At 43.9% G+C, this 22,302-nt stretch overlaps 1 protein-coding gene across 1 annotated transcript; it reads right to left on the minus strand.

Annotated features, from left to right (window-relative positions):
- Positions 1-1,564: 1,564 nt before the first annotated feature.
- LOC112253509 (zinc finger protein 318) lies at positions 1,565-15,993 on the minus strand. The gene is made up of 10 exons (XM_024425463.2): positions 15,515-15,993; positions 14,210-15,127; positions 12,815-14,021; positions 10,541-10,623; positions 10,334-10,433; positions 9,901-10,220; positions 6,624-6,806; positions 5,747-5,846; positions 5,214-5,332; positions 1,565-4,476 (listed from the first exon to the last, which is right to left on the minus strand). Exons 1-10 carry the CDS (start codon positions 15,776-15,778, stop codon positions 2,542-2,544), a joined length of 5,229 nt encoding a protein of 1,742 aa, XP_024281231.1. The 5' UTR covers positions 15,779-15,993; the 3' UTR covers positions 1,565-2,541.
- Between the last annotated feature and the right edge of the window lie 6,309 nt (positions 15,994-22,302).

The following is a 22,302-nucleotide window of genomic DNA, read 5'->3' on the forward strand; positions in this document are numbered from 1 at the left end:
TATTCTAAAATTTATGAAATATTATTTGGTTTTAGCAATCTACACAATACCCCATAACGACAAAGCGAAAACAGGTTTACATATTTTTACAAATGTATATATAAAATAAAATAAATACCTTATGTAAGTATTCAGACCCTTTGCTATGATACAAAATTGAGCTCAGGTGCATCCTGTTTCCATTGATCATCCTTGGGGTGTTGCTACAGTAAATGTAATTGATTGGACATAATTTGGAAAGGTACACACTTGTCTATTTAAAAAGGTCCCACAGTTGACACTGCATGTCCGAGCAAAAACTAAGCCATGAGGTCGAAGGAAATGTCCGTATAGCTCTGAGACAGGCTTGTGTCGAGACCCAGATCTAGGGATGGGTATCAAAACATTTATGCAGCATTGAAGGTCCCCAAGAACACAGTGGACTCCATCTTTCTTAAATGGAAGATGTTTGGAACCACCAAGACTCTTTATAGAGCTGGCTGCCTGGTCAAACTGAGCAATCGGGGGAGAAGGGCCTTGGTCAGGTAGGTGACCAAGAACCCGATGGTCACTGACAGAGCTCCAGAGTTCCTCTGTGGAGATGGAAGAACCTTCCAGAAGGACAACCATCTCTGCAGCACTCTACCAATGAAGCATTTATGGTAGAGTGGCCAGACGGAAGCCACATGATAGCCTGCTTGGAGTTTGCCAAAAGGCACCTAAAGGACTCTCAGACCATGAGAAACAAGATTCTCTGGTCTGATGAAACCACGATTGAACTCTTTGGCCCGAATGCCAAGCTTCACGACTTGAGGAAACCTGGCACCATCGCTACAGTGAAGCATGGTACTGGCAGCATCATGCTGTGGGGATGTCTTTCAGCATCAGGGACTTGGAGACCAGTCAGGATCGAGGGAATGATGAACAGAGCAAAGTACAGAGAGATCTTTGATGAAAACCTCCTCCAGAGCGCTCAGGACCTCAGACTGGGGTGAAGGTTCACCTTCCAACAGGACAACGATCCTAAGCACACAGCCAAGACAACGCAGGAGTGGCTTCGGGACAAGTCTCTGAATGTCCTAGAGTGGCCCAGCCAGAGCCTTGACTTGAACCCGATCGAACATCTCTGGAGAGACCTGAAAATAGCTGTGCAGCAACGCTCCCCATCCAACATGACAGAGCTTGAGGGGATCTGTAGAGAAGAATGGGAGAAACTGTGCCAAGCTTGTCAAAGGTGAGGGTCTGAATACTAATGTAAATGTATATTTTACTTTCTTTTTTATAAATTAGCAAAAATCTCTAATAACCTGTTTTTGCTTTGTCATTATGGGGTAGTATGTGTAGATTGAGAAAAAAAAATATTGAATCAATTTTAGAATAAGGCTAAATGTAGAAAAAGTCAAAGGGTCTGAATACTTTCCTAAGCCACTGTATATTAACATTGTCCTGTTCATTTCAGAGTTGCCCGTTGCAGACACTCAGTGAGGTTTTTCTTCAGAATTCCTTTCGACTGCAAGGGGCATACCATAGTGATGCTTTATGGTTACAGGGTCCGACTACAAGGTCTGAGAAATAAGAGAAAATGTTGTGGTCACTGACATTTATTTGAATTCTACTTTAGCAACAACAGTTAAAAGAGACAACCAGTTTGAATATTTTCACTAACTAACACAGAATAGCATTGCGCATAGTACAGTCAGTGAACCAATGGAAAGTTCAAAAATGTTTTTAAAAAGGAGCAACAATTCCAAGGTTATGTTCATGAGTGTATATATATATATATATATATATATATATCCACATCTTCTTTTCTGGAGGGTGCTGTAAAGAGTGACAGATATTACATGGCACAATTGTAAAAGAAAACATTGTTCAGATATTTTGGTCCATGCTGCACTACCTTACCAAATTCTGTTTTCTTTGAACTTTTTCTCTTGTTCCTGTATTAAAATACCATTCAATCATTTAAAGAGAAAATAACTACTTGCTTAAGAGGCTGAACATGGATACACACAAAACTATAGTAATCAATAAGCATGGTACTGTACGTTACCTTAAGTAAAGAAAAGTTGAGATGAATGAAGAAATTATTCAACACAAAAAGAACTGCAGCACAAGCTTCAACATTTCTGAAGATTCATCACTTAAGAATGTCTCATATCTTTCAGTGGAAGTTTCATTTCCTTATCCATTCAAGTTCGAGCTGCCTGCTAGGGCCACTAAATTACGCAGGTTGGCATTTATTGGGATGATTTATGTACTGGAGGCAACTCTGCAGTGGTCACTAGGTGGCACAGCCACAAAGTCATAATATATAACCTTACATTTTTACGATATAGCCAATTATGACTTTGCAGTTGGCCCATCTAACAGAAATCACTCAGTTCTGCCTCCAGGGCAAGATTCATGACAATAAACATCAACCTGCCCAAGGCAACAGGGCTTAGTTTTCTAATCAGAGGGATGTGTTGGTCACCATTTGTTCCCCTCGAATGTACACCCTAATCCCATCAACTACCTAAAATATCCACCCTCCAATGGCCTGCGTTCTAGTGGGATCTGTTAATCAAAATTTAAATCAAACAGATCTAAGCCCAGCACTTCTGTTGGGAGATCCAGGGTCTCTGTTGAGATACCCAGAGTATCTGATGGGTTATCCAATTGTTTCGGGGAATTCTCAGGCGCATCTTCCTTGGGCTGTGGGTCAGACCCACGTTCAGTCTCCATTGACTCCTTTGTGTCAGTTTCAATGGTGTTACTGTTGTCAAGAGCTGATAGCTCAGGTTGGATTTGCTCTGTTTGTGGGGCCGTAGCCTCCAAGGTTTCGCGGTTCTTTAAGTAATTCGGAGCAGCTTTGGACTCTATGACTGCTTTAGTGGACATGGCAGTGCTGGTGGTGGATGTGGTACTGCTGCTATAAAATATGTCAAATAAATCTTGTGCTTTTGCGGCAGCTAGGCTAGACTTCGGTTTTTCTGATTTCTTCATCACCTCACTTGGGGGTCTCTGCATGAAAGGAGGGGGTGTGACCATCACTGGGACATTCTGCTCACTCTCAGGGACTCCTGGTGCAGATACATCCGACTCCATGGTCATCATTATCAGGACAGGTGGGGGAGGCAGGGGAGTCTTGAACTCCGACATCACTGCTGAAGGAGTGGATGTGGGGGCTTGACTAACAGACTCCATTGTGGAAGCTTTCTTTTTGTCTGGTGTAAAATCGGGACCTGGCTTCCAGGTGCCATCTGCTGACTCCAATTCCTCACCACAGAACGCCTTGGAAATGATGTCTGCTGCCAGTACAGGGTCCTTTATAGGCTGGTTCTGTATGACAGGCAGAGGCGTCTCTCCACTGGCACCGGGTGGTTTGATAGAGGGGAAGGTGTTGAGAGGGGCCGGTTTAGCATAGACCCAGGGCCCAAGTCCGGAGGACTTTCTCAGGACCACGGAGGGAGCAGGAAGGTTTGGGCGTATTTTCCCAGAGTTGAAGGGTACCCATGTGTTAGTTGGGGGGATGACTGTCTTCCCTGACAGCTTGATAGCAATGCTCTTGGCTGCGGCCACAGACTTTGAAAATGCATCCGGGTCGTCATCCTCTTCAGCATCTGCCTCATCTTCCTTCAGGAACTCAGCAGCCACTCTCTCGGCCTCCTTCGCAAGCTCATTTTCTAGTTTTTTCTTCCAACTGAACTTTCCAAAAGCAGACGGAGCCTTTGGCTCTACTTTGGTTGTTTCCTCACTTTTCTTGCGCAGCTTTGCTCTCAATGCTGGATTAGGCCCACAGAACACTTTGGGAGGCTCACCGGGTTTCTCAGGCTCAGACTGCTTTCTAGATCCTGACTTCTCATCTTCCCTTTGACGCTCACCCTGGTCTTTCCTTGATTGTCTTTCCTCCTTTTCATTCTTAGGTTTCCCATCCTCCCTCTCTGATCTACACCTCGCCTCCTCTTTCTTGCTATATTTGGGGTTGGGCTCTTTCCCCTTACCATATCTGGACCGGTCTTCCTCCTCCTCATTATGCCTCCAACTAAACTTGGGCCTCTCCTCTACCCTGCTAGACCTAGGCCTCTCTTCCTCCTCCCTGCGATTTTTTAACCACTCCTCCTCCTCGCTATGCTTGTATCTCTCTTCATCCTTCTTACTGTACTTGGGCCACTCTTCCCCCTCCTTGCTATGTTTATATCCCTCCTCTTCCTCCTTTTTGCTATACTTAGCCCTCTCTTCCTCCTCCCTCTTGTAATATTTGTACTTCTCCTTTTTGCTGTGCTTCGCCTTCCCCTCCTTCTCCATGTGTTTGAACTTCTCATTGTCCTTTCCCTTGTCCTTTTTGCTGCGTTTATGTTTCCCTTCCTCCTTCTCTTTGCTCTTTTTGGAGTCTTCCTCTTCGTGTTTGCGTTTGAACTCAGAGTGCTTTTTGTCACCAACTTCCAACGTGAGTCCAGCCTGACGATCCAGGTTCCTTCTCTGTTCGTAGAGTGGATACTCATACATTCGTTTCTAGCAGAAGGACCAAACACATATGTAAATCATTAAAGTTAAAAATAATAATAATACAAAATAAAAACTGTCCCTAAAATTAGACTTAAAGGGACAGTTCATCCAAGTGTTCTTACCTTGTTGGCAGTGTATGGACAAGGACAGAGTGCAATCCACAATGAGTTTGTATACCTAGCCACCAACACCAAACACTAACAGAATTTTCTAACCAAAAACCAACGTTAATCAATGTACCCAATATTAGCATGTATGAAATTTCATGCCCAAATCATCTCATAAATTCAAACCAAGTCATTGAACTTTAGACTTTAAATTATTTTAGAAAATGCTTAAATTAGCAGTTGGTGACAGTGGCTAGGTGAACATACTTAAACTTGTATTGCAACCTCTACTGTAGGAAAACATAGTTCACCTAAATTACAAAATGATACATGTCTAAGCTATCCAAAGTAGCAGACCAGGGTTCAAATAGTATTTTAAATACTTTGCTTGAGCCTGCCTGGGGTGTCAAATGAGGTACTATTTTATGATTTCTATTGCACCAGGCAAGCTCCTTTTAAATATTTCAGATACTATTTGATCATAGGCCTGCAAAGTAGACAAAAGACTACTATGTGCACAAAGCAATAACAAAACGCAGCAGGAAACCGAACCAGGTTTCCGAATTTCAAATTTGTAAACATCCTTAATGTAGCCCTAGTGAAATAATATCCTACTCCCAACTAGTAATGGCCTACCTTGTATTTCTCATTGTGAGTATGACTCGTGGCATGATCTTCAGCACAAATTGCATCCCCGTAAAACTCCTCGCACAGCTGGCAATAATATCCCCTCACAGGCACCAAAAACTCAGATCCTATGAGAGAAAAAGAGAGAGAGGTTTTTAAAAATACCTAATGGTCACAGGAAACAATCATTGATTATTACCTTTACTGTGCTCTCCATGGAAGAACCTGTTATAAAAGTAGATTGTTATAAAATGTAGGTCCGTTACTTGGAGAGTATAAGTACATTCAGTAAACATGGACATATAAACATCAACATTTGTAATTGACTAACGGTTGCCCAAAATGACCCCCTTTACATTGCATATAGAAATCAATGTTTATTTCTTACTTCTTATGCATAGTTTTGTATTCAGTGACTGCAAACTGTGGCAGTGATCCAGCACAAAGAGCCTAAAAGTAAAAGATTGCTAACAACATTTAACAGTACATTACAAATATTTAGAAAAAGGAAAATGTATAAAAACAGAAATTCAAGTTTGTACCTTTAGCAGGTTTAGTCATTTTCTGCCCTGAAGAGTAAATCTTATTAATCTCATTGTTGGAGGAACTTGACGTCCATGGTCGATTGTAAGGATCCTGAGTCTGCACAGTGCCAATGAAAAAAGAATGCATAAACAATTTGCTGTAAAAATACAAGAGACTGCACAATTCAAAAAACAAAAAATGCCACGTTGGAAAGATAAAGGAAATTCAACCAGATATGGGGACAAAGAACAAAAACAGGAGACCGCATTTTCATGATAGTAAACAAAAGCTCTTCAAGTCACTGACTGAACGACCAATAAGGGTCCAGCTGCAGCCAATAAGTCCTTAGCAGAGAGCACAAGAATCCTTGCCGAGAGCAGCCAATAGGCTTTCCACATCACATTCAGGAGTCTGCTGCGTTCCTTTCAAGGTAGCTAACTAGCTAGCTAGCGGACTTCATAGCTAACAGGGCCTGTAAAGAGATGTGTCCATCCAAGTGTTTAATAAATAGCAATTTAATTATTAAGTCAAATGTAAACTTCAATATCTAGCTAGCTAGACAGGATTAACTGAAGTGTTGAATTGGATGATCATACCTTTCCCAAAACAATGACACAATGCTAGGTCATAATTCATTATTAAATATTAGTTCCGGCCATGCAATTTAATTGATTATCTTGAGCTCCAGCTGTGCTGGCAAAGGCAAATGTATTATCGCAAATGTATTATTAAAGACTTGTACATTTAGCAACACTGTCTAGCTAACACGTCTTTATTGCGTAGCCTTTTGGTTGTTCTCTGTAGTCTGTACGTTATGTGACAAGTTCCACAGCTAGACTCCGGAACTGCTGGAGCTAGAGTCTTATTGGAACATTCTATAAATGGTACACAAACCTTTCGGTGCGATTTGCTGTGCAAATGTGTGAAAAAATCGAACATGGAACCACAAGTGACATTGCAGCTTTTGCACCAGTGGTTCCCAGCGTCATAGTATTCAAACAGGTCTGCTGGATGCTCAGGAGGCTGGGTACTGGCTGGGGATTTCTTAGTAGAGGCTCTTAAGGACAATGATGCTGCCTAATGAAGAAGAGAAGTTACACAAGTCAGAAAAAGAGCTAAATAAGCCTAGAGGAAGCAGGCAAAAAAAAAATACTGAAACACGGTATTAAAACGACAAAACACAAAGAGAAGTTTACGATGTTCCCCAAACATTGAAATTTCAAAAACGCTCACCTTGACAACATAGGAGATCTGTGTTCCAGCCTTGAGGGAGTTACTCAGGTTATGTCAGAGAATCCTGTTTTTAAGGCTAATATTTGACTCGCATTGTCATATTCTTGTACGCTTATCTCCTCCAATTAATGGTCAAAATTAAATTTCAAATACTGATCTGTGAGTTGAGCAAAAAAGTTGTGAGAAATGAGTGCTCGATGAGTGCTGTTCAGAGACCATGAGTGGAGTGGAAAAACATCAAATAGGATATTTCAGGAGATTTACTCCTTGCAACAAAACAGCTACAATTCAGAGTTGAGTTTCCAATGAGATCCATTTGACTTTCGTGTATTCTCATCTTCAAATATTGGATATGGAAAATATGTAACAACAATTATTTTAATTGAATACCCATGTTTAAGTGTTCTAATAAATTAGAGATACACCATCACCCTATTAACAAATTAGAAATAATTTGATCCAGTGGAAAGGATTAAAACAGTCCACATTATTGGGATCCCTCTCTGTATGCAAAGTATTCATCCCAACTAATCGCTGATCTCCTAGCTAGCCTACATGTTGATGGTGAAAATGCTCTTATGAAATGACAGTTAAATTACAAAGAATGATGTTAATCTTTCAATCCATGAAAGTAAATACCCTATATCCAAGCTTCTAACAAACATCTTACCTGACTGTGGCATCTCCAGAAACTCTTTCAGAGAAAAAGTTTGACATGGTGGTGGTCTTTCATAAACAAATACTGTGAGCTCTGAAAAATATTGTAAATTGTAGGGTGAGACATCAGAGAAGATGTAACCCTATGCTTAATCACAACTGTTTGCCATATGAAACTGAACAGGTTTCCACATAAGTTGCAGGTTTAAAACACAATCATTTGTAAACATGCATGCATTTGTAGACCAGTTTTGAGATTAGTTGGGTCAGACATTGGCATACAAAGAGGGAACTTTTAAACCGAGGAGTCAAACTCTGCCTCTTGGACAACACCAACAGATGACATAGCACACTGTCTGTCCAGGTAAGCCTGAGCAGTATGTGCACCACACATTGTTTAACCCCATATATGATGTATAAGCAAAAGGCTGAATGCCAGGTATTCAAAGTACACTTTATATACAAAAGTATGTGGACACCCATCAAATTAGAGGATTCGGCTATTTCAGCCACACCCGTTCCTGGCAGGTGTAGAAAATTGAGCACACAGACATGACATTGCCATAGACAAACATTGGCAGTCGAATGGACAAACTGAAGAGCTCAATGACTTTCAACGTGGCACTGTCATAGGATGCCACCTTTCCAACTAGTCAGTTCATAAAACTTCTGCCCTGCTAGAGCTACCCCAACCAACTGTATGTGCTGCTATTGTGAAGTGGAAAAGTCTAGGAGCAACAACGGCTCAGCCGCGAAGTCGTAGGCCACACAAGCTCTGTCCTCAGTTGCAACACTCACTACAGAGGTCCAAACTGCCTCTGGAAGCAAAAGATATATATACACATTTTTTTAATCCGTTATTTTACCAGGTAAATTGACTGAGAACACGTTCTCATTTGCAGCAACGACCTGGGGAATAGTTACAGGGGAGAGGAGGGGGATGAATGAGCCAATTGTAAACTGGGGATTATTAGGTGACCGTGATGGTTTGAGGGCCAGATTGGGAATTTAACCAGGACACCAGGGTTAACACCCCTACTCTTACCATAAGTGCCATGGGATCTTAAATGACCTCAGAGAGTCAGGACACCCGTTTAACATCCCATCCGAAAGACGGCACCCTACACATTGGGATATTTTTTTTTAGACCAGAGGAAAGAGTGCCTCCTACTGGCCCTCCAACACCACTTCCAGCAGCATCTGGTCTCCCATCCAGGAAGTGACCAGAACCAACCCTGCTTAGCTTCAGAAGCAAGCCAGCAGTGGTATGCAGGGTGGTATGCTGCTGGCTAAATAACTGTTCGTCAGCAGCTTCATGAAATGGGTTTCCATGGCCTAAGATCACCATGCACAATGCCAAGCGTCAGCTGGAGTGGTGTAAAGCTCGACACCATTGGACTCGGGAGCAGTGGAAACTCGTTCTCTGGAGTGATGAATCACGCTTCACCATCTGGCAGTCCGACAGACAAATATGGGTTTGGCAGATGCCAGGAGAACACAACCTGCCTCAATGTATAGTGCCCACTGTAAATTTTGGTGGAGGAATAATGGTCTGAGGCTGTTAATGAGTTGGGCTAGGCCCCTTAGTTCCAGTGAAATCTTAATCTTAGCATACAATGACATTATAGATGACCCTGTGCTTCCTACTTTGGGCCAACAGTTTGGGGAAGGCCCTTTCCTGTTTCAGCATGATAATGCCCCCATGCACAAAGCGAGGTCCATACAGAAATGGTTTGTCAAGATCGGTGTGGATGAACTTGACTGGCCTGCAGAACCCTGACCTCAACCCCATCGAACATATTTGTGATGAATTGGAACACCAACTGCAAGTCAGGCCTAATCGACGATCATCAGTGACCAACCTCACTAATGCTTGTGGCTGAATGGAACCAAGTCCCCGCATCAATGTTCCAACATCTAGTGGAAAGCCATCCCAGAAGAGTGGAGGTTGCTATAGCAGAAAAAGGGGGATCAACTCCATATGAATGCCCATGATTTTGGAATAAGATGTTCAACGAGAAGGTGTCCACATACCTTTGGTCATGTAGTGCAATTACTGCTTACTGGTATTTAATGAATCAGACAAGGGCAAGTATACATTTAAATCAAAACCGTACCTTTTGAATAGTTACTTATGTCATTTAGACTCATATCATGAAATAAAGCAACGTTGACCTGTCACTTTCTGCAGAATAATTACATTTCTGCAGCAATAATTTACATGTTTTTACCAGTACTTCAGCTCTCTGGCTTGTGCCTGGAGCAGCTTAAGGAATTCTACCTTGACAGAGGCCTGGACCCCAGGTGATACCTCTCGGCTGCGAGCGCACTCCTGTTTCTTCTCCTTGTCTGGAGGTGGTGGGTGTGTTGGATGCTCAAGGTCTCCAGAAGCCCTACCCTCTCGCCGGGGCTTGTCAGTTGGTTGTAGACCGAGAATAAGAGCCACTTTGTCAAGCTCGCATCGTTTCTTCTCTGCTACCTCGTGCTCGTTGCGGAGCACAGCAATCTGAGACATGACCTCTTCCTGGAGCCGACTGATCTCTGACAGTAACGGGTCCTTATGGCCATCCTTTTCACGCCGCTTTTTGCGCAGCAGTTCCCCTACAAAGTCAACAATGAAAAATGTATCCAACTGTGCAACAACCTTCTGAATAAATTTTTATTTTTAAATGTAATTAACGAATATAGAAAAGGCTTTGAGATGATTGAAGTACCTTGCTGTTTTCGCAATCTCTCCAGTTCCTTCATGAGATAATCTTTCTTCTTCATGCGGATGTCTCGGTCTCTTCTCAGTTTTTCACGTTCTTCAAGAACCTACAGAATGCAGGAGAATCATTAGATAACTAGTGTATGCCAAAACAGCGTCAAATGACAATACTGAAGGCTTCATTTGAATTTAAGTGGATAGCTGAATACTCCACCTTTTTTTTTTGGCTTTCATTATTTCTCTCTTCTAAAACCCTCCTGTCCTTGCCATTATCCTGAGCGGCCATCTTTGATGATGCTATACAGGAATAATGTACAAAATTAGACAGGAGTTACATCATTAAAACTACAGCTTACAGTATTTTCAGAAGGTATTCAGACCACTTGACTTTTCACATTGTTACATTATAGCCCTATTCTAAGATTACTTTTTTTTCTCATCAATTGACAAATTCCCCCATTATGACAAAGCAAAAACAGGTTTAGAACTTTTTGCAAATGTATTAAAATAAAAAAATGTAAATTAAATATCACATTCACATAAGTATTCAGACCCTGTACTCAGTACTTCGTTGAAGCACCTTTGGCAGCGATTTTACAGCTTTAATTCTTCTTGGATATGACGCTACAAGCTTGGCACACCTGTATTTGGAGAGTTTCTCCCATTCTTCTCTGCAGATCTTTTCAAGCTCTGTCATGTTGGATGGAGAGTGTTGCTGCAAAGTTATTTTCAAGTCTCTCCAGAGATGTCAAATCAAATTTATTTGTCACATACACATGGTTAGCAGATGTTAATGCGAGTGTAGTGAAATGCTTGTGTTCGATCAGGTTCAAGTCTGGGCTTTGGCTGGGCCACTCAAGGACATTCAGACTTGTCCCGAAGCCACTCCTGCATTGTCTTGGCTGTGTGCTTAGGATCGTTGTCCTGTTGGAAGGTGGCCCTTCACCCCAGTCTGAGGTACTGAGCACTCTGGAGCAGGTTTCCATCAAGGATCTCTCTATACTTTGCTCCGATCATCTTTCCCTTGATCCTGACTAGTCTCCCAGTCCCTGCAGTTGAAAAACATCCCCCACAGCATGCTTCTGCCACCACCATGCTTTACAGTAGGGATGGTTTCAGGTTTCCTCCAGACGTGACACTTGATATTCAGGCTAAAGAGTTCAATCTTCATCAGACCAAAGAATCGTGTTTCTCATGGTCAGAGTCCTTTAGGTGCCTTTTGGCAAACTCCAAGCGGGCTCTCATGTGCCACTACCATAAAGGCCTGATTGGTGGAATGCTGCAGAGATGGTTGTCCTTCTGGAAGGTTCTCCTATCTCTACAGAGGAACTCTGGAGCTTGGTCAGAGTAACCATCGGGTTCTTGGTCACCTCTCTGACCAAGACCCTTCTTCCTCGATTGCCCAGTTTGGCCAGCTCTAGGAAGAGTCTTGGTGGCTCTAAACTTCTTCCATTTATGAATGATGGAAGCCACTGTGTTCTTGGGGACCTTCAATGCTGCAGAAATGTTTTGGTACCCTTCCCCAGATCTGTGCCTCGACACAATCCTGTCTAGGAGCTCTACGGACAATTTCTTCGACCTCGTGGCTTGGTTTTTGCTCTGACATGCACTGTCAACTATGGGATCTTATCTGGACAGGTGTGTACCTTTCCAAATCATGTCCAATCAATTAAATTTACCACAGGTGGACTCAATGGACCTTTGCTACCCTTGTAGCAAAGGGTCTGAATAGTTATGACAATAAGGTAGTTCTGTTTTTATTTTCAATACATCTGTCTAAAAAGGGGCCTCCCGAGTGGCGCAGAGGTTCTAAGGCACTGCATCGCAGTGCTAGCTGTGCCACTAGAGATCCTGGTTTGAGTCCAGGCTCTGTCGCAGCCGGCTGCGACCGGGTGACCCATGGGGTGGCGCACAATTGGCCCAGCTTCATCCGGGTTAGGGGAGGGTTTGTCCAGCAGGGATGTTCTTGTCCCATCACGCACTAGCGACTCCTGTGGTGGGCCGGGAGCAATGCACACTGACACGGTCACCAGGTGTACAGTGTTTCCTCCGACACAATGGTGCGGCTGGCTTTCGGATTAAGAAGACATTGTGTCAAGAAGCAGTGTGGCTTGGTTGGGTTGTGTTTCAGAGGATGCAAGGCTCTAGACCGTCGCCTCTCCCGAGTCCGTACGGGAGTTTCAGCAATGGGACAAGACTAACTACCAATTGGTTACCACAAAATTGGGAGAATGAAAACATGTTAAAAAAAATGTTTTTGCTTTGTTATTATGGTGTATTGTGTGTAGATTGATGACAAACATGCTTTGATTTAATCCATTTTAGAATAAGGCTGTAGCATAACAAAATGTGGGGAAAGAGAAGGGGTCTGAATACTTTCCAAAAGCACCGTACGTGCTGCAGTTTAATTGATCACCAACCAAATGTATTTATTGAAGAGGAATGAACAAGTAATTAAACATCCACTTATTCAATGGTTTGTTCTCACCTTGTCTTTCACCCCCCTGGTGTAACTCTGGCCGGATGACGTTCAAGTATGGTCTGTCAAACGGCGGGGCTTTCGGAAAATCTTCAATGGGAGATTGAGGAAGCATGCCCATAGATGGAGGTGGGTACATCGGCCACTGTTGGGGCATGTACGGCCAGTTCCCATACTGCCCAAAGCCATGAGGTGGATAGTTGGGTGGTACCAGACCATGTCCCTGGGCTTGGGCGTAGGCAGGAATTGAGATAGAAGGGTGGGTGGGTGTCACTGGAGTAGTTTCAGTCTTCACCTCTCCGCCGCCTCGAGTCTTCCCATGGGTGCTGCGTCTGTCAGATGGGGGTGACTTCTTCTGGTTCCTTCTGTTATCAAGGCTGCTGCTCAGGCTCCTGCTACGACTCGGGCTGTTGCTTTCGCTACGACTGCTACCACTGCTGGAGCTGCTCCCACTGTGGCTATTATGCATGCCCCTGCTCCTGCCGGAGCTTCTTGAAGAGTCACGGTGACCCCGCCTCCTCCCAGGACAAGGGGAAGGGGGTTTCGGAGGGGGCCTCTTTCCATGCAGACGCTCCTGAGTCCTGGCAGCCATCTTGCTGATCTCCGTCACCCCCAGATCCAGCCCAATGGTTTTGAGGAGGTCCTGGATCTTCTCGTACTCCTCCACATCTTGCTTCTCCTTCCCTTCCAGTGGTTCTGTTCCTAGTGGGTAGTCATTAGGCTCTTCAACCTTGATATTATGGTCAGGGGTGGCAGAGGACTTGCTTTGATGCTGATACCTCATGTCCACCTGTTGCTGACGAGAGCTTCTCTGATCGACAATACCAGGATGGGCCTCTAGGTGCTGTGAGGCGCCATAGCTTGCCGGCTCACTCATAATATCACCATAGAGCTCTGACAGACTGTGTTGTTGACGGGGAACTCCTGCTGGAGTCTGAGACCTGCCCTTCTCTAGATCATCTTCATCGCCATAAAGAAACTTCTCCTCATCATCAATGTCTGGTACCCTCTTCCTTTTCTCCTCTTGCGGTGCAGATGCACCTCCCAACAAGCCAAGCATCCCTGCAATCCCACTGGGATCAAGTCTGCCCTGGGCCATGCGTGGGTCATCTCTCAGTTCTCCCAGCATGGTGGCCAACATGTTAGGGTCCATGCCTTTCATAGCTGAGAGGAGACGCTCTGCCTCAGCACCAGGGATAAATGGAGAATCACTGTTCTGCAAAACAAAAAAACGAAAGAACAATACATGTTGAACAAATTAATCATGATAATCATTTAGATAAAAGAAAAAAGGTAATTGTGGGATGACAGGGTTAGAATGAGTATGAAGATCGGTAATACATGACACAGCTATATGTTACATAATTAATTTAACACAGTAATAAAATGGCATATGTCCCCTACCTGCACAAATGGGGGGGAGTCAATCTCCGAGTCCATGCGCCTCTTCAGGATGGACTTTGTGGGCATGTTCATGTCTTCCATCTCTTTGTGGCGACGGGCCAACTCCAGCTCCTTGAACCTGCTCATCTTCTTTATCTTATTACCGCCTCCCTTGCTGCTCCTGCTACTGCTGCTACTGCTACTACTGCTACTGCTGGTACTGACACTGCGGCTCCTACTCTTGTGTGGACCAACACTCTTTGCTCTGCTTATACTGCGGGCCTGTCCATAGCTCTGGCCACGACTCCCGCTCCTGCTTCGGGACCTGCTTGGCGGACGGCTCTTGCTCCGTCCCCCCATTTCAGGGCTGCGGCTTCGGGCCCGGCTTTTATTCTGTCCCCCCAATTCAGGGCTGCGGCTTTGAGTAAGGCTTTTGCCCTGTCCCCCCAATTCAGGGCTTCGGCTTTGAGTAAGGCTTTTGCTCTGTCCAGCCATTGCAGGGCTGCGACTTCGGGCATGGCTTTTGCTCCGTCCTACCATTGCAGGGCTGCGACTTCGAACACGGCTTTTACTCCGTCCCCCCAATGTAGGGCTGCGACTTCGGGCACGGCTTTTTTTCCTTCCCCCCATTGCAGGGCTGCGAGTTCTGGCACGGCTTTTACTCTGTCCCCCCATTGTAGGGCTGTGACTACGAGGACGGCTCTTGCTCCGTCCCCTGATTCCCGGGCTGCGACTACGATGTCGGCTTCTCCCTCTGCTGGGACTCTGCCTCCTGGGGCCACGGTCGTCAGGGCCATCGTAACTGGACCTCTTCGGCAGGTAAGGAGGGTAGTCTCTTGAGGGTAGCCCTGCCCCAGGTGGTCCAGTCAATTCATTGCCCACAGTGATTACCAGACTGTGGTCTGTGGGGATGCCACCACGGGGAGAAGAATGAGAGCTCTATTGACAGAAACAGATTTGTAATCAAATCCCTTAACTGTAATCAGTTTCATTACAATAAATAGTTTGACAGGACTTTGGAGTTATTAGACACAGCATTTCGGCAAATGAATGCATTGCTCCAGTGAAAAGGAAATAGGAGCCAATGCAAGGGACAGGGCAACTTTCAGTTCCACTGTAAATAAAAATTGCACCTGCACTTGTAGCTGGTTAACAATAAACAGTGACAAATAGTCATGATAACTAGCCTAGTTAGCTAGTTAACCAATGCGCTATGCAAACAGACAACATGCACGATTTTTTTTTGAAAGCTACATTTACCAATGTAATTAGTAAGTGGCAGACTAGTCGGGAAGACAGTATGCCGCACTTAATTATTGCACTTACTTCTCTTGGGGGAGGGCCGCTGCCCCAATATTCACCGCCTGGACCCCTGTGACTTACTGAACCGGGAGAAGGATACCTCCTGAGCGGTGGAGAGCGCCTGTACGGGTCTGGAGGCCCGTCATGGTAACCCTGAAAAGGAGGTCTGGGCCTGCCTCTTTCTTCTCTAAACGGTGGCCCAGGATAAGGCCGGACAGGAGTAGGACCACGGCCCTCGCACTGCTGCGGGTACCCCCCCCGAGGTGGAAGAGGCCGACCACGATACATATTTCACTGTTAAATTGGCCCTTTTCTATCAATTACAGCTACTTGCTACCGCAGTGATTTCATGCACATTTACTTTTTTTATTACTTACAGTCTGCAGTTGGTGATAACAAATGCAAGCTACCATGTAGCTATTTGAATTTGAGTGTTCAACGAACAACTCAGCGCTCAGTTTGTTGTGATTTCCGGCCTGCTTGAACCTTCTTCTTTGGTATTACTGGCGGTCGGCAAAACAACGTGAAAGATGCATGTCGCCACCTACCGTGCCGAAGTGTGTGGTTGAAAAAGGTTTACATACTGTAAATCCTCCTACCCAATCCCATACTACTAAGAAAATAGCAAGAGCCATACTAATTCCATCCATCGCCCGTAAAATAACAGGCCCCAAATCCATCTCATTGTCTCTACACCTCATTGCATTGGTCTGAATAATATGCGTCTAAAGTAAACCCAGACAAATTGATACAAGCAAGTAAGATGTTTCTATTTTTGGCTGAAAAGGGGTAACCATTTTGTTTAAAGTGAAAACACTTGGTTTGAGTTGTATTCTATTTGTGTAATCATCAAAACCTCCAACTTTTGTCTAACTGGCTTGCTTCTGAAGCTAGTTTAGCAGGGTTGGTCCTGGTCAGTCCCTGGATGGGAGACCAGATGCTGCTGGAAGTGGTGTTGGAGGGCCAGTAGGAGGGACCCTTTACTCTGGTCTAAAAAATGATCCCAATATCCCAGGGCAGTTATTGGAGACATTGCAAAAATCGTTTTTTAGAAATGTTTGAAAATGTGTTAAAACTCAAATATTACATTTACATTGTTATGCAGACCCTTTACTCAGTACTTTGTAAAGGGTCTGCACCTTTGGCAGCGATTACAGCCTTAAGTCATCTTGGGTATAATGCCACAACCTTGGCACACCTGTATTTGGGAAGTTTCTCCCATTCCTCTCTGCAGATCCTCTCAAGCTCTGTCAGGTTGGAAAGGGGAGCGTCACTGCACAGCTCTTTTCAGGTCTCTCCAGAGATGTTAAACCGGGTTCAAGTCCGGGCTCTGGCTGGGCCACTCAAGGACATTCAGAGACTTGTCCCGAAGCCACTCCTGCATTGTCTTGGAAGTTTGCTTAGGGTCGCTGTACTATTGGAAGGTGAACCTTTGTCCCAGTGTGAGGTCCTGAGCGATATGGAGCAGGTTTTGATCAAGGATCTCTCTGTACTTTTCTCCGTTCCATCTTTCCCTCGATCCTGACTAGTTTCTCAGTCCCTGCCGCTGAAAAAACATCCCAAAAGCATGATGCTCCCACCACCATGCTTCACCGTAGGGATGGTGCCAGGTTTACTCCAGACGTGACGCTTGGCATTCAGGCCAAAGAGTTCAAGGCTGATCATCACTGATCCTCCACCAAATTCCACAGTGGGTGGTGTGAGACCTGGAGATCCTCCACCAAATTTCACAGTGGGTGCGAGACCTGGAGAGGCCTACAAGCCACAGTGTCTCGCACCCACTGTGAAATTTGGTGGAGGATCGGTGATGATCTGGGGGTGCTTCAGCAAGGCTGGAATCGGGCAGATTTGTCTTTGTGAAGAACGCATGAATCAAGCCACATACAAGGTTGTCCTGGAAGAAAACTTGCTTCCTTCTGCTCAGACAATGTCCCCCAACTCTGAAGCTAGTTTTTTTTCCAACAGGACAATGCTCCATAACACACAGTCAGGTCAATCAAGGTGTGGATGGAGGACCACCAGATCAAGACCCTGTCATGGTCAGCCCAATCTCCAGACCTGAACCCCATTGAAAAGCTCTGGAATGTGATCAAGAGGAAGATGGATGGTCACAAGCCATCAAACAAAGCCGAGCTGCTTTACTTTTTTGCGCCAGGAGTGGCATAAAGTCACCCAACATCAATGTGAAAGACTGGTGGAGAGCATGCCATGACGCATGAAAGCTGTGATTGAAAATCAGGGTTATTCCACCAAATATTGATTTCTGAACTCTTCCTAAGTTAAAACATCGGTATTGTGTTGTTTAAAAATAAATATCAACTTAATTTCATTGCATTATTCAAGGTCTGATAACACTGCATGTTTTTCGTTATTTTGACCAGTTGTCATTTTCCACAAATCAATGCTCTAAAGGATAATATTTTTATTTGGAATTTGGGAGAAATGTCATTTGTTTCGAGAATAAAACAAAATGTTTCATTTTACCCAAACACATACAGTTGAAGTCGGACTTCTACATACACCTTAGCCAAATACATTTAAACTCAGTTTTTAACAATTCCTGACATATAATCCAAATTAAAATTCCCTGTCTTAGGTCAGTTAGACCACCACTTTATTTTAAGAAAGTGAAATGTCAGAATAATAGTAGAGAGAATGATTTATTTCAGCTTTCATTACTTTCATCACATTCCCAGTGGGTCAGAAGTTTACATACACTCAATTAGTATTTGGTAGCATTGCCTTTCAATTGTTTAACGTGGGTCAAACATTTCAGGTAGCATTCCACAAGCTTCTCACAATAAGTTGGGTGAATATTGGCCCATTCCTCCTGACAGATCTGGTGTAACTGAGTCAGGTTTGTAGGCCTCCTTGCTCGCACATGCTTTCTCAGTTCTGCCCACAAATGTTCAATTGGATTGAGGTCAGGGCTTTGTGATGGCCACTCCAATACCTTGACTTTGTTGTTTTGCCACAACTTTGGAAGTATGTGTCATGACGTTGCCCTCTTTGGGTATAGCAAGTCCCATCCCCCTCTCCCTGCCTCCCCCTTGCCTCCTTCAACTAGGCTGCTGTGGTCAGAGAGGTCATATATTCCTGAGAAGACCCTGCCACATGGCCCCACAGTATAAGAGGCAGAGTACATTTTCATAGAGCACAAAGGAATTTCTTACACCTCACAGAAATTGAGGTACGAACAAATTTCATGTTCCAGAGAAAGTATAAAAGATCGGTGAAGAATCCAGTTACAAACTGGTCCGTTTGTTACAACTTGGGGAAGCTCATGGGAGACGGTGTGGCCACATTACCATAACTCTGTTTATATACTAGCCTCAGATATGAGGTTTACATCTAATTGTTGTATAAGATGAATGAGTGAGTATGATACTGTTTGTAAAATTGTGTAATATGATTTTGGACTGTTTAATGAAAGAAAATATAATTCCCTTTTGATTTGAACTAAATCAGAGAACCGCCCGAGGGTCAGGCATCCTGGGACAGCCCCTTTTCTGCAATTCTGAATGAAACCCAACTTTGAGAAATTATCACCAGACCATGTTTTTCTCCATTAGGAGAGGATAAAGGTTGTAGACCATTGCTGAATCTTTTAACCATACCACGTGGTTAAAACGTGGTTAAAACTCTGCAGCTAGAATACAGTATCATTGAATGCGAAGAACGACAACCGAAACTTTTCTATAACAAATGAATGTCACTCTGAACTCAAGATGAAACAAACTTTTCAACAGCGATCAAGATGACACACTTAGCGTAAATATAAACTGCTCAAAAAAATAAAGGGAACACTAAAATAACACATCCTAGATCTGAATGAATGAAATATTCTTATTAAATACTATTTTCTTTACATAGTTGAATGTGCTGACAACAAAATCACACAAAAATTATCAATGGAAATCAAATTTATCATCCCGTGGAGGTCAGGATTTGGAGTCACACTCAAAATTAAAGTGGAAAACCACACTACATGCTGATCCAACTTTGATGTAATGTCCTTAAAACAAGTCAAAATGAGGCTCAGTAGTGTGTGTGGCCTCCACGTGCCTGTATGACCTCCCTACAACTCCTGGCCATGCTCCTGATGAGGTGGCGGATGGACTCCTGAGGAATCTCCTCCCAGACCTGGACTAAAGCATCCGCCAACTCCTGGACAGTCTGTGGTGCAACGTGGCGTTGGTGGATGGAGCGAGACATGATGTCCCAGATGTGCTCAATTGGATTCAGGTCTGGGGAACGGGCGGGCCAGTCCATAGCATCAATGCCTTCCTCTTGCAGGAACTGCTGACACACTCCAGCCACATGAGGTCTAGCATTGTCTTGCATTAGGAGGAACCCAGGGCCAGCCGCACCAGCATATGGTCTCACAAGAGGTCTGAGGATCTCATCTCGGTACCTAATGGCAGTCAGGCTACCTCTGGCGAGCACATGGAGGGCTGTGCGGCCCCCCAAAGAAATGCCACCCCACACCATGACTGACCCACCGCCAAACCGGTCATGCTGGAGATTGTTGCAGGCAGCAGAACGTTCTCCACGGCGTCTCCAGACACTGTCACGTGCTCAGTGTGAACCTGCTCTCATCTGTGAAGAGCACAGGGCGCCAGTGGCGAATTTGCCAATCTTGGTGTTCTCTGGGAAATGCCAAACGTCCTGCACGGTGTTGGGCTGTAAGCACAACCCCCACCTGTGGACGTCGGGCCCTCATACCACCCTCATGGAGTCTGCTTCTGACCGTTTGAGCAGACACATGCACATTTGTGGCCTGATGGAGGTCATTTTGCAGGGCTCTGGCAGTGCTCCTCCTGGTCCTCCTTGCACAAAGGCAGAGGTAGCGGTCCTGCTGCTGGGTTGATGCCCTCCTCCACGTCTCCTGATGTACTGGCCTGTCTCCTGGTAGCGCCTCCATGCTATGGACACTACGCTGACAGACACAGCAAACCTTCTTGCCACAGCTCGCATTGATGTGCCATCCTGGATGAGCTGCACTACCTGAGCCACTTGTGTGGGTTGTAGACTCCGTCTCATGCTACCACTAGAGTGAAAGCACCGCCAGCATTCAAAAGTGACCAAAACATCAGCCAGGAAGCATAGGAACTGAGAAGTGGTCTGTGGTCACCACCTGCAGAACCACTCCTTTATTGGGGGTATCTTGCTAATTGCCTATAATTTCCACCTGTTGTCTATTCCATTTGCACAACAGCATGTAACATTTATTGTCAATCAGTGTTGCTTCCTAAGTGGACAGTTTGATTTCACAGAAGTGTGATTGACTTGGGGTTACATTATGTTGTTTAAGTGTTCCCTTTATTTTTTTGAGCAGTGTATATATTGATTGCAATTGTTCCCGAATGAGTGAGTGTTCATGTGCAAAGGATTAGCATTTAAATTGTTATAATTATCAACTTTGTAGTGTCTCATCTCAGTTGACCCCCACTTCCCCTTTTGTCTAACAAGCCACGATGCCGGTTTAGCCTACTAGGCACATTCCCCTATCATTTTTTGTAACCACATTTACCTTGTTTGTTTATGCATTTCTGTGAATTACTTAGTTAGTAATAAAGAAATTATTTAAGACAATTGATCTATGGATGACTCATAGTGAAGACTGGGTTCGTGCAGATAACCAACAATTTACTACGTTTGGAATGAGACTAACGTGAGGTAGAGTAAATAATTCATTAATTCAAAGACTAATTGATCAGATAAAATATCTGAAAAGTTATTTTAGGAAATGATAACTTTGTAATCTGAATATTTTTTCCTTGGTGCACCGACTTCCCAGTTAATTACAGTTACATGATTAATCAGTTGATCGCGTAACACTAATTAAAGAGAATCTTTGATAAAAACTATAAGTCTTCAATTTAATGATAGTAAAGACACAACTGGGTCTTCCTTTCCTTTGGTGGTCCTCATTTAGAGCCAGTTATCACAGCACTTGATGGTTTTTGCAACTGAACTAGTAAACTTTCAAAGTTAGTGAAATTTCCCGGATTGACAGACCTTCATGTCTTAAAGTAATGATGGACTGTAGTTTCTCTTTGCTTATTTTAGCTTTTCTTGCCATAATATTGGCTTAGTCTTTTACCAAATAGAGATCTTCTGGCACTTTTACTGAAACGTTGATTAATGTGCACGGTCCCTGTAAAAAATAAACTCAAACTCACATAAGGAAATCAGTCAATTGAAATGAATTCATTAGGCCCTAATCTATGGATTTCACATGACTGGGCAGGGGCGCAGCCATGGGTGGGCCTGGTCTGACTTAGTAGCCAGATCAGTAGCCAATCAGAATTAGTTTTCCCCCCTGACTTAGTAGCCAATCAGAATTAGTTTTCCCCCCCCAAAGGGGCTTTTTTGAATATCACTGTCCATCAATGATTCCCAACCAAATTTATGAGTTTGCGCAATTTTGACAAAAACAATGTCTATACTGTGTTGCCCTAAGAGTTGTGCAATGTTGGTAGAATTTTATTCCAAATTAGTCACAGCTGTAATGACGGTCAAAGGCGCTTCCACCAAGTATTAACTCAGGGGGGTGGAGACTTATCCAATTATATCAGTATTTTATATTTTCTTAATTTGTAGGTTGAGTAGATCTGTAGGGGTAAAATAATCTAATTGCATCCCTTTTGAATTTTAAGGCAGCAAACTGATATTTTTAAGGGGTGTAGACTTTCCAATGTATTAGCCAGGCTACACTGAAAACGTATTGTGTGTCGAAGTAGTACCAACATGGAATAGGTTCAAGTAGCCTGCCAATCTAATGTATAATTAAAGACACAAGTCATATC

The sequence above is a fragment of the Oncorhynchus tshawytscha genome, linkage group LG01 (assembly GCF_018296145.1).
Source record: "Oncorhynchus tshawytscha isolate Ot180627B linkage group LG01, Otsh_v2.0, whole genome shotgun sequence".
In the NCBI taxonomy this organism is placed as follows: domain Eukaryota; kingdom Metazoa; phylum Chordata; class Actinopteri; order Salmoniformes; family Salmonidae; genus Oncorhynchus; species Oncorhynchus tshawytscha.

Excerpts from the sequence above, each read along its gene's own strand:
- LOC112253509 (XM_024425463.2), bottom strand. The coding sequence starts at position 15,778 with ATGTATCGTGGTCGGCCTCTTCCACCTCGGGGGGGGTACCCGCAGCAG. Across the intron at positions 5,847-6,623 it reads ACAGCAAATCGCACCGAAAG|ACTCAGGATCCTTACAATCG; the intron begins GTTTGTGTACCA and ends GGCACTGTGCAG. Across the intron at positions 5,333-5,746 it reads AATGACTAAACCTGCTAAAG|GATCTGAGTTTTTGGTGCCT; the intron begins GTACAAACTTGA and ends TTTCTCTCATAG.